The sequence below is a fragment of the Sciurus carolinensis genome, chromosome 9 (genome assembly GCF_902686445.1).
Source record: "Sciurus carolinensis chromosome 9, mSciCar1.2, whole genome shotgun sequence".
Lineage (NCBI taxonomy): Eukaryota > Metazoa > Chordata > Mammalia > Rodentia > Sciuridae > Sciurus > Sciurus carolinensis.
The window spans coordinates 93,115,302-93,128,057 of record NC_062221.1 but is presented as its reverse complement, the minus strand read 5'-3'; the positions used below and the strand labels follow the sequence as shown (position 1 = coordinate 93,128,057).

The following is a 12,756-nucleotide window of genomic DNA, read 5'->3' as shown; positions in this document are numbered from 1 at the left end:
TACATGTTTTCTAATTTTTTATGGCATCTTTTTCTTATTTCATGGTTGCAAAATATTCTGTCTCTGGGAATATCAATTGTAATTGTTGTGAAGTACCATCCATCTTTCCTCCAGGTTCTTTAATCCTTTGTTGGTTGTTTCCTCTCATGTTGGAAACTTTCCTTAGATTACTAATGAACCTTAGTGGTCTATTCATATTGCAGAAAGACTCACTAAATACTTGGTGAGAAGTTTTTGGCATGAGTAGGGTTTCTTGATTATTGTACCCCATGATAATATGATCGAATGACAAGCTGAATTTTTACTGCAGGAACCCAAATTTCACTTCCTTGTGTCATTTTTCTGACAACATTCCATTTTTCCAGAAAAGAATTCAGTTGTCTCCTACCTGCAGTACTTCTTGTACTCCTTGATCTCTCCAGAGAATAAACCTCCAGTGTGCTGCCAGGAAGCACTAGGTGAAAGGCAGCAGTAATGGGATGGCTGCTTGGCTGCCAGAGTAGGAGGTACAGCTAGTAGGAGATGGGAGGATGGAGATTGCTAAATATTCTCAATATCAACTTTCAGCCAGTCCCTTTCTTTTTCTTTTTCTCTCTATAGCACCTGGCACCCGAAGTACTGGACTTTTTCACAGTCCAACAGGCCAGACTCACTTGTTAGTTTCTGCTTCTTGGGAAGCCCCCATGCAAACTTTCTCTCTCTGCAAAGCCACCTCCACCAACTCCAACTACTTTCCATTCTTCAAAATGTTTCAATCTCTCCACTACTGCTGCCCTTTCTCCTGGTTTCCTGATTCTTATAGATTTATACCTGTTCAATGCCCTTTATTTATAGTTCATTTGCATTTGTGGGGTGACTTTTTCATGTTTAACCAGGAGAATCATTCTTAAAGGTTATACCTTTTTTGTGTTTTAAGTAATTGAGAATATGCCCCAGTGGCTCCACTTAGAGGCTATGTTTTTTGTACACTTTTGGAAATGTATGATTCTTCAGACTACATATTTGAGATGAATATAAAAATGAGACTTTACATGTCAACTGTCAAAGTCACATTCTATAGGAACTGATTTCTAGAAATGGTTAGTGGCCTGACCTGAGTCCCCCACATCTTCTTCTCGAGTCTCTCTTAAAGTAAACATCAGTAGATGAATCCATATCTTTACAACTGAGCTCAGTTTTCAAGTTAATTTATGCCATGTTTGAATTCATCAGCTTTGTAAGCCTAGCATAATTGCAATGCACACATTAAACATATTCCTAGAGAATATCCCAATATACTTAATAAGAAAATATGACAGTTTTCTAAATCTGCTTCCCAAAAACCTTAACACTGGTGAAGAAATATTATATATGCCTTAAGAGATCTGCTAATCATATCCAGGCCCCTGCTTGAGGAGCATGAGCTGAATGTTAGCCTAGTCTGTAGTTGGACTCTTTCTGACCATCTGGCAGCTTCTGTGACATATTGGTGGCCTTGACCCAGTTTCTTACTTGCATGTACTAACATCAAATTGATATGAATCCATATCCATCCACAAGACAGCTTAACTTTCTACATAAAAAAGGCCATGATATCTTTCTTTTCTTTTGCTATGATGCAATTGCTCTTTGCAGGTTTTTCCTTTTAACTGAGAAGCAGCTAAAATTTCAAGATTCCCATGTCATTTTAATCCTGAACCTTTTAAATCTGCATCGTTACCAACTGAAACAGACTAGAAACTGCTGGTCTTTGGCCCAGTGTCTTGAAGAAATTATATAGCATTATATCTCTCTGTCTGATTTGAGGCCATAGGCATTCCTAATCTGCAGGCTGTCTGCAAACATATAATAGAAAGATTCATCTGTGATCATTTTAAACGGAGCCAGTGGAGACAAGATTGCTATAGTTAGTAGTTTGCCAGCTTAAACAGAGTACACTGTAGCTGGAATGGAAACCTAATCAAGGGAAAACTCAGAATAAGTTTTACTTACATTTTATATCTTTCTTGGCAACTTGTTGGAAAATGTTGCGTAAAAGATCCAGCACAGGAAACATTTTATATTCTTGCTTATGATTAATAAATATGGAATCTGAGGCATTCTATTTTATAAATCAAGGTCTTAGTCCAAATTTCCTGTTTTTCAACCTTCAAAAAAAAAACTGAGGATAAAAATAGCACTAAACTGTATAGGGTGCTCAGGGGTCAAGGCAACAGGCAAAATAAATTACGCTGTATGCTGCAGTGCTGAGAATGTTATCAGACCATTAGCAGAGACATTCATTTTGTAGTCACTATAAAAAATATTTGGTATAGCTGGTTTTATAAAACCTTAAGTAAATATATCCTATCTTTGGATTTTCTGTGCTTATGGGAAAGAGGAAAAGAATTGATAATACAAAATAATAAACCAGTGACTTGGAAATGCAGGCTCATACACAGCCAGTTCATGGAAAACTCCAGTCACTCTAGTCAAAGGCTGTCACACCACATCATAATTTTACACACCTATTTCTGCCTATATTTTACAAACTGGCCACTGTCTCCCATCTTTAATGCTCTGCACATATCAGGCACACATATACACTCACTTACACATTTTGATCTTTGTTCAAAGATTTTCCAGTCTTAAGTCATCCACACTTCCAGACATTCTCAAATTCTCTCAGCTCAGTCCCTGCATAATAAGCTCCAGTGGGTCTCCCAGCAGCTCAGTCTGCAAAATATCACCAAGGTACTCAGAGGAATACATGCAGGGCAGAAGGTACTTTGGGACTCATACCATTCATTGACACATCATCATGTGCAGATGAACGTTTCCTCATTTGTGTTTCTTTATAGCCTAAAGAATGTTTCTTGATAAAACCAAAGGAAATAAAAGAAGACTCCAAAAAGACCAGGAAGAGGAGAAAGGTAATATTAATAATATCTTATGGTGGTATGACCCCATGTGGTTTCTATCACATTTTTATTTGTCATACTTTGATGAAATAGCTATTGTGATCCCCACTTTAAAGATACAGAGATTGTTAAGATTCAGTGAGGTTTGGTGACTTTCCCAAGGTCACTAGTAGTGTGTTCCCATTGGGGCTAAAAATAAATTCTTCTGACTTCTATTTCAGTATTGAGGAGCACCAAACATCTTTGTGACCCACCCTGTGTTTTCATTGTGGTTAGGTGTCAGATCTGCATTTCTAAATCTAGAAGGAGCCCAGCACTATACCCACTCCCACCTCCCTGATCCCTCTGTTTCTGTCCCCAAAACCGGCCTTCTTTTTGTACTCATTCCAGTTTTTGAGACCCTATACCTTAGAATATTAATTTTTAAAAATAAACAAATGTAGGTAGCATAAGACATTTCTGACTCAAATTTGGAACCATAAATTTAAGGCAAAAGTTCTCCTTCCATTTTAATATTTGCCTCTGAACATAGGAAAGACTTTGTTGCTCCTATACAACTTTTTTATGGCTCAGACTTTGAGAAAATATGGTTAGCTTTCACCTTCCACCACAGTTGTGAAAACAGCAGTGTAATTCTCTCCCTGCCAAGAAAGGTCTACAGCTGTAGTCAGCAGAGGAAATATGATTGGGATTAGAGGAAAGAAGATGGACTCAAACCAGTTACTTAACAGCAAGCTTTTAGAAAGCTGAGAGTGTGTGTGCATGTTTTCTTTTCTTACAAATGGCCAAATAGGAAGACGGGAGGTGCCAAATTGGCTGAGGTTTGGCAAGTCCTTAAAGAAGTGACTTTAACTTCTCTTTGATAATTTGTACACTAATGGCCTTCAGGAGTGTTAAGTTCTGTGGCTCAAGGTCAGAACTCTAGCTGGATAGTTTAGCCTTGGCTGAAGTCATGCTAAAATAAGCCCACTGATGACATATTTTTAAATGTTAATTCCTTTGACAGAACCTTGACCATTCTTGGCAGTGGGTGGAAATGAGGATATTATGGAAGGAAGGAAAAGAACTGGAGTGGGGGATGGGGAATGGCTCCTTCTGGGTCTTTGGTGAAACATTAGAAGAAAACGAGAAGGAAAGGTTATGATGAAAATGAAATGAACAGTTGTGTGCTCCCAGCACATTGCCGACTTTGAATAGAAGTGCTGCACAAGTACACAGTTGAATCCAAATCAAAACAGATGTTGCAAAGGATTTCCTGTTAGAACACTGCTTCTTCTTTCCATAGGACCACTCGAAGATTGCCAGTCTCCCAGGACTTGAGATTCAGGGGAGTAAAGTCCCCTTTTCATTAGGCTCCTATGCTCAGGTGACTCCTACAGGTTCATCTCTAAAGCCAGAAATCCAAATTGAGACTTAACACCTCAAAAACCAGGTTAGGCAAGAAATTTTCAAAATTCTACTCCTCCAAAAATACACGTCTTTTAAGGCTAAAAGAGAGGTTTCCATCCAACAAAAATCTCTGGACTTTTAACAGAAAAGACCTTATTATGGGATCTCATGCAAAAATTTCAGTTCTCATAGAAATCATGAATCAAGAAGTACAAGGAGGGGCTGGGGATATAGTTCAGTGGGTAGAGTGCTTGCCTTGCAAGCATAAGGCCCTGGGTTCAATCCCCAGCACCACAAAAAAAAAAAAAAACAAGAAGCACAAGGAGCCTTTCAGATCACCTCCTCATTTTTCAAATAGTTATGTCCAGGAAGTATTCAGGAAGTTTTCTCAAGTGTATTTATTAGAGCTTATATTCACACTCGTCTATCACCAAAAGTATGTGCAGTTTCGATGCCAGAGGAACAAGCCTAAGCCAAATGCCATTCTGAAATCTATTTGTTTTTCCTTTTCATATCTTAGAAGAAAATTACTGATGTTCTTGCAAAATCAGAGCTCAAACCAGGGACACCAGAAGACCTACAAAAGCTAATGAAGGACTACTACAGCAGCCATCGCTCAGTGATTGAACTAGAAGAACTTAAGCTACCAGGTACTGCCAGGCTCCCATTTTCCTAAGGATGAAGAGCAAAACATGCTTAATGTTTCTTTACTATACATTATGGTTAGGTATCTCAGCCAGTGAATTAATATATTTTGCATGTGCTAATACTTTTTTCCTCAACCTAATAATTGGTTTTTATGTTTGTTTTGTTGTTATGGTTTTTATTTGTTTGTTTATTTTGTGGTACTGGGAATTAAACCCAGGACCTCACACATGCTAGGCAAACACTGAGCTATATTCCCAGAGCTTTTCATTTTTAATTTTTTTTTTTAACAGAATCAGTTCTATAAGTCACCCATCCTGGCCTCAAACTTGCAGTCTCCTGCTTTAGCCTTCCCGGTAGCTGGGATCACAGACATGACCACCATGCCTGGCTCAGTCTGACAATTTTAACTACTGAGCATTTCTTTCTTTGGATGCTAAACAATATTGGTTGAATCTAATACTAAAATTTTTTGTTGTATTTTCTTTTTTATTCAAAAGACTAATTGTTGGGTATGTCTTTTTTAGCACACTCTTTAAGGAATAAGAGACCTTAATGAGGATAGAAATTAAATTAAGATAAAGCATACATTTAAAAGTATAGATATGAATGAAACCTTGGTTCACTTCTTCTTTATAGACAAGAATTTTAGCCTTAATAAATATCTTAATTTTCTTATTTTGCTGATCTGGATTTCCTAGTCATGGTTTTATTTCCTAGTTCCTGGTTTTATTTTTGAGAGTAGTATTTCAGGCTGGGAACAGTGGTTCATGCCTATAATTCCAGCAACTCGGAAGGCTGAGACAGGAGGATCATAAGTTCAAGGCTAGCCTAGCAACTTGGTGAGACCTGGGTCAAAATAAAAAATAAAATGAACCAGCAGTGGAACTCAGTTATAGAGCATTCCTGGGTTCAATCCCCAGTACATACACGAAAAAGAGTAGTATTTCTAGTAGTAGTTCAGACTTTTTCAAGTAAATTGTCTAAATGTCATAATCAAATTCTGAATTTTTAGTAAAGTTAACACCTCCTCCAGATGATTCTCTTAAGTCAATCATAGTTTGAGATCTACTACTGTTGAGTATTTATAATTAAAAGGTATTTCAAGATTAAAATAACTAATTTCAATTAATTATTAAAATAACTGATTTTAAAATTTTGATACATCCTATAACACTTTTGCACAAGCCTGGAAAAAAATAGATGCTGTCATAAAAGCAAACCATAGGAAGTTTGGGTACCTCTGTTTAGATGAGCTATTTATAGACTACAAGGAATAGCTAATACTACTTTGGAAAAAGCTGAGGGTAGTTTGATTTTCTTTTTCCATTACAACTTTATGCTTTTTAGAAGCTTGAGAAGCTGAAGAACAGTCTGTTCCCTGGATTTTTATAATTCTTTTGTGATATGCTCTTTTTTTTTTTTTTTTTTTTTAACTATGTAGGGGTTTGGAGACATGAGCGCCTGTTTCTTTTCCAAGAAAATTACCCTGAAGGGAATTGAAGGAGTGCCTTTGCACATGAGCAAGCTTTGGAGTTTTGGGCTTACTGAAGCCAGACAGCTCCAAGGGTAGAAACCACTCCTCCTAGCACCCCAGCTCCTCTGGCATGAGAGCTGTGTCCTGACTGCTTTGTCACAGAAACCAAATGCTATAACAAAATCACCTCTCAAGCTTTAGCTAAAGTTTGATTTTTACTGTGACTCAGTGGTCGGTTTTCCTGCTAGTTCTTTGTTAGTGCATACTTTTAGAACTTAGGAAGGATTCATGAGTTAATGGGACCACTACTATTCTGTAACCTTATAGAACATCAAAAACCTTGATTCTCTCCAGAATTGTTGAGAGCTAAAAATGAGAAGAAACCTTTAAAAACTCATCTAAGTTCCATAGCAAGTTTGGGTTATATTATTGTTTTATTGGAGTTCAGTAATAAAATCTGATGAGAATGTGGAGTCATGAGTTTGTTTACAGAGGAAAGAGAATATCTTAGAAATATAGCCCAAAAAAACAGCCTTTCTTTTTCAGTTAAGAAATTAGGCTATTCTAAGATACAGTAAACTATGGCATCATTGGAAGATTTAGGAGAAAAGACCCTGGTCACTGCACAGATGAGTCCAAGGATAGAAAGAAGTTTATACTAGGTGAGGACAGGGAGATGCCATGGGTTATTTGGAACAGGCGCAAGAAGGTATAAGGTGGATATAAATAATAAATATTGTTCCTACTCAGTTTGTCAAGTGTCTGACTTGGTTTTAATTTGAGGTTGTTTGTGTCTATAGGGAGGGAACATGTCTTTTCAATTAGTATTGTGCATTGTACATTGTTAATATCACACACATGGCACTTAATTAGGGTTTTGAGACCAGAATCTCTAGGAGCTAATTAGCTCTGCTGTCGCCTGAGAGCTACAGTGTGGTTTAGATCCATGATCCTAAATGCCTAAAGGCTAGCTGTAACTAAATCTCCAAGGAAGTTTTTAAAACGCAACCCAAACCCACTCTCAAGGAATTTTGAGACACTGTACAAAGGAAAGTCCACCCCAGGAATCTATCTTTTGTAAAGCTCCCTGGGTGAGTCCGATTGTATCCAAGCTTGGAAAAATACAGTGGCAGAAACCAACAAAGCCTCCACACATAGAATAGGCAATATCTTTGAAGTTAGTTACCCATGTGAGTTGTATGTTCTGGGGTCACAATACAAATTTAGAAATGCTTGCTTCCTAACACATGCTGTGTTTACAGAGAAACTTTTTCTTATAGAATTAAGTTCATAACTGTTTTAAGTCAGCTTTTTTGCTGCTGTGACTAAAAGACTCAACCAAAACAATTTTAGAGAAAAAAAAGTTTATTTGGACACTCACAATTTCAGAGGTCTCAATCCATAGACAGCAGGCTCCATTCCTCAGGACTCAAGGTGAGGCTGAACATCATGGCAGAAGAGTGTGGCAGAGGGAGGCAACTCACACAATAATCAGAAAGCACAGATAGAGAGAGAGACTCCACTTGCCAGATCCAAAATATATATTCCAAAACCCCACCCTCGATGCCCATCTTTTCACCACACCCTATAAGCCTTCAGTTACCACTCAGTTAATCCCTGTCAGGGGATTAATTCACTGACTGGGTTAAGGATCTCATAATCCAATCATTTCTTCTCTCAACCTTCTTGCATAGTCTCACATGTGAGCTTTTTGGGGACACCTCACATCCAAATAATAATAATAACCATGATGTTGTTTTTTTATGCATCTCGTGTAAACAGTTAAAAGTATTACATAATTGAGAGACCACAAATGTCTATGGTCAACAAGGGTTGTTTTATTTTAATGTATTATGCTGTGACTTTGTATTGTTGTATTTTGATGTGTTATTTTCATTCTTCCCAAATCTCCACTTTTTTTCTTTCCTCATAGACATTCATTCATTTTTTTTTTCCTCTTTGGGATTCTGATTTCATTTTTTTTTAATTATTTATTTATATTTTTTACAGACTGCATTTTGATTCATTGTACACATTTTTAAATATGTATGTATTCTTACAAAATATGTTGTATGTGTGTATATATTTTAATTTTATCTAAATGATTTTGTATTGATCCTCTCTTTGTGTTTTTTTCTTCACTTCACACTTTTCTAGATATGCCTTTGTGGCTTCATGCACATCTAATTCATCACTTCCAAGTGCTACATAGTATTCCAATGTTTTCATCTATCACACTTATAGATATATTTTCCATGGTATGGACACTATGTTATTCCTGCTTCTCAGAATCACAAATATTGCCAGGGTGAATGTCCTTGTAAGTGTTCCTCTATAGACCATATACAATTTATTTCCATTATTTACCCAGAAGTGAAATCAGGGTATCATTGGGTATATAATCTGCATATTACTACTTTCCAAAATAAGTGTACCAGTTTACACTTCTATCCTCCACAGAAACATTCCAGTTACCCTGAATTCTCAACAACCCTTGGTAGTTTGCATCTTTCTAACATTTGCCATTCTAAATAAGTGTGCTGTCTCATTGTATTATTTTTTAGTTCTCATCTCTCCTAGATAGTTTTGGCCACTTCCCTTTGCCTTTGTATATTGTTTATTCCATGACTTTGAAAAACAAAGGTGCTTCATCTCTCTGCTGAATGAATATCTGTTTTATTACTTTAAGAAAATGATGAACAGCTCCATAGAGGGTTTTTAAAAAGTTACCTTCTTCTGCTACAATGTGTTATTTTAAATACTAAAGAATACTTTAAAATATAGAATGAGTCTGCAATTCACTGATGTTTTATAACTTGTTCAACTATATATCATTCACACTTAATTTGTTGTGATTGTGTGTTTGCAAAATTCTCTACAAAGCTTGTTTATCATATTTCTAGACTCCTGTTTCCTGAAAGCCAATGATTTGACTCACAGTCTTTCATCATACCTAAAAGAAAGTAAGTTACCTTTGATCTTTAAAAAATTATTCACCTATTAGTCCATCAAAAAATCAGTTTTTTCCCTTTAAAATAAAAACTTTGAAAACTACATTTAAAATAAAAAGTTTTTAGCTTAAATGCATGTTGGCTTCATCTGATGTTAACTTTTAACCTACTTAAATTTATTCTTGTTTAGCTCTGGCTTGGGGAATTACAGTTTTGGTCTCATTTTTGTTTTATAACACATTATAAATATTGGTCTAGGAATCCAAAGAATAATGTTCTGTTCCCAGGTCCCCAGTAATTTGCTGTTTGACCAGGGGCAAGTCATTGAGGACCCCCTGGACTTTTATTTTGTTACCTGAAAGATAAGGTAATTGGACTCTGTGAACTTCATATCCACTGTGAGATTCTGAAAGTCTGTTCACATGTTGAGAATTCAGACCATAGCTATTCAAAGTCAGTCTGGTTTGGTCTTTTCATTATTATTGTGCATAGCTATGGATTATTCATATCAAGTTGTCATTTATGTGTGGCCAGCAGTGAAATAGTTTAGATACAGAGATTTAACATTCTTCTTTTAAATTGTAAGCAATTCTGATGATGAACTTTTCTCAGCAACAAATTCAGCAATGTAAATATATAATCAAAGTCACCTCTTTATAAGAACTAAAAAAGAAAAAAAATTACACAAAATGCTTAGCACAATGTTTAAGAAATGCTGACTATTATTTAAATGTCAGTTCCAGTTTATGTCTTATGCTGGGTGTCTCTTTAAAACTTAATATTATTGGGTCAGAATCTTCCTATTTAGTCAATGTTGTTTTTGAGCATCAGTCATAAAATATTGAAAATGTATTAGTCTAAACTTTTTTACATAGTTCTAAAACTAGTCAAATTTAGATGCTTGGCATATTATATGTTTTGTGTTGTAAATTAATGACATGTCATTTTAATCTAATATCTAGAATAACCAGAAAATAGAGTTGTAATGATCAGTGCACATTATATTTCATTTTACTTAAACACTAGTAAGAGGTATTTGGAGAATACACAACTTTGGGGGCTCTAGTTTACTATATTCACAGTAATTTTATGTGCTCTATTTTCAGTCTGTCCTAAGTGGGTAAAACTTCGGAAAAACCATAGTGAGAAGAAATCTGTACTGATGCTGATCATCTGCAGCTCTGCCGTTCGAGCCCTGGAGCTCATCAGGTAGAAGCTTCACCAGCTCTACTTCATAAATGCTTTCTGATTAACTGATAGATGTCAACCTGGTACACTCTGTGCACTGGAGTTAAAGTAGTGATAAAACAAGTCCTTGCCCTCATGAAATTTACATTCCAATGGAGGAGACAATAAACAAATAAGTAGACATTATAATGTCAGGTGTACTAATAAGTTATGTAAAGAAAAAGCAGAGCTTGGCTAAGGGTAGAAGTGAATGGGGACTCTTTGTAAAAGATCAGGCATGGAAAACTTCTAAGGAGACCATGTTTGAGCAGAGGCTTGCGTAAAGTAAAGGGAAGAGCCAAGCACCTATCTGGGAGGAGTATTCCAGGTAGAAGAGACATTGCACACAAAAGACTCTGAGATAGGATGCCACCTTAGGACTCTGAGCAGAGGATTCCCATGATCTGAGTCATCATTTTAAAGGATCACTTTGACTGCTGTATGGGGAAACACAGTGTGTAGAAGCAGACTATACCAGCAGCATTCAGTTAGAAGGAAAATTACAAAAAGGAATCTGACTCAGAATAATAAGAGAAGATAGAATACAAAGGTATAAACTTACCAAAATCTGCATAAAGAAAACATCAAATAAGAGAAAAGATCTTTAACAAAAAAAAGTTGTACCATATCCTTGAATAGGAAGACGCAGTGTTGTAAAGATCTCTGTTTTACTTAGGATAATGAACAAATTTCAGGTTCCCATAAGACTTCAGTACAGTTGTTTTTTAAACTAGATAAACTTGGTCTAAATTCATGTAAGAAAATACTTGCCACTCAAAATTAGCATGGAAATTCTGAAAAAAGAATACTAAAGACAAGATATTAATCCCTATCAGATCACAAATATATGTATTACAAAGTCTCAATAATTAAAACAGTATGGAACTGTCATGTGTACTACAAATCAGAACAGTGGAGCAGAATTGAAAGTTTAGAAATACACAAATGCTTATGGAAATGTCCCATACAGAAAACCAGAAATCAGTAGAGAAAGATAGATTATTTAATAAATTGATTTGGAACAACTGACTAGCCATCAGAAAAGGCAGGTTAGATTCATATCCCACTTCTTACACTAAGATAAATCCCAAATAGACCAAAAATTTGAATGTAAAAATTACATATTAAAAATATTTTGTCAATGTTTTACTAAGTGCTTTCATATACCTTACTATATTTTTGTAGAATAAACAAAAATGTCTCCACTGGGTAAGTGGTAACATTCAGTTTTCAAAGAAGAATCAACAAGAGTAAGACAGGAAGCAGTGGGAACAGTCCTTTCTGGGAGCCAGGCTCTGAGCCAGGCTTTGACAGGAGACAAAACAAAGGAAAATCCAACTCATGAAGAAAACTGAACTTGGTCATATGGACAAAGGTGCAAACATAGGTACTCAGTAGTTACTTGCATCTATTTTTCTAGATGAACTAATATAATCATGATTTAGAAAATAGTTATTATACTTTAATAGTCCTTCAAACTCCCTTTTCCCCCACCCGTGCACACACATAAAATTGTATCACCTACCCATCCAGTGAAGCAAAAGTGTTCCTTTCAACTCTTTCTGCTGCAAACATAATTGATCTTCAGTTCTCTGATTTCTGGGCCCTGTACTTCCTGGACCTGAGGTCACAGCAATTCACATTGACTTTTCATTGCTTTAAAAACTACCACCACAGAACTTATTTCAGATTGAAATACTAATGGCAAAGAGGTTGACTTAGAGGTGACCTCTTAAAAATGAACTGTCAAATTGATTTGAGCTTTTACGGTATATAAATTCTCTTCTAAGGGGCATAAAAGCCCTGTGTTGTCATACTTCATTTACCAATTCTCACTATTTTTCTGTGTCCCTGGTAATATTATGATCCATTTCCAGGTTAAATGACCTGTAAATTTGTTTTTGAGCAGGCACAAGCCTGTTCATGATTCTATTTTTATAGTATCTATTCTCTTGAGAACTATGAATTATGTTAAATTATCTTCCTAGTTGACCTTAACATGAAGAAAGTTTATATGTAAGTAAAAACTCACATGCAACAGAAGTTGCATAGCATGATTCACTATTTTGCAAACTTTATGTTCCTCCTGGTCAATGATATTTCTCAAAACAGCATAATATATAAAGGAGAGCAATATTCCCATGTTGGGTCTATCCCCAAATATTAGTTAAAAAGATTTATACCCACT

At 35.9% G+C, this 12,756-nt stretch overlaps 1 protein-coding gene across 3 annotated transcripts in view; it reads left to right on the top strand.

Moving 5' to 3' along the window:
- Positions 1-12,756, top strand: part of Col8a1 (collagen type VIII alpha 1 chain) — a 525,631-nt gene that overhangs the window by 503,871 nt on the left and 9,004 nt on the right. For all 3 annotated transcript variants that reach the window (XM_047563749.1, XM_047563750.1, XM_047563751.1), the window contains 4 exons: positions 2,820-2,891; positions 4,789-4,918; positions 9,294-9,353; positions 10,448-10,550. In XM_047563749.1, the coding sequence (XP_047419705.1) occupies positions 2,820-2,891; positions 4,789-4,918; positions 9,294-9,353; positions 10,448-10,550 (365 nt within the window). The remainder of the gene's footprint in view (positions 1-2,819; positions 2,892-4,788; positions 4,919-9,293; positions 9,354-10,447; positions 10,551-12,756) is intronic.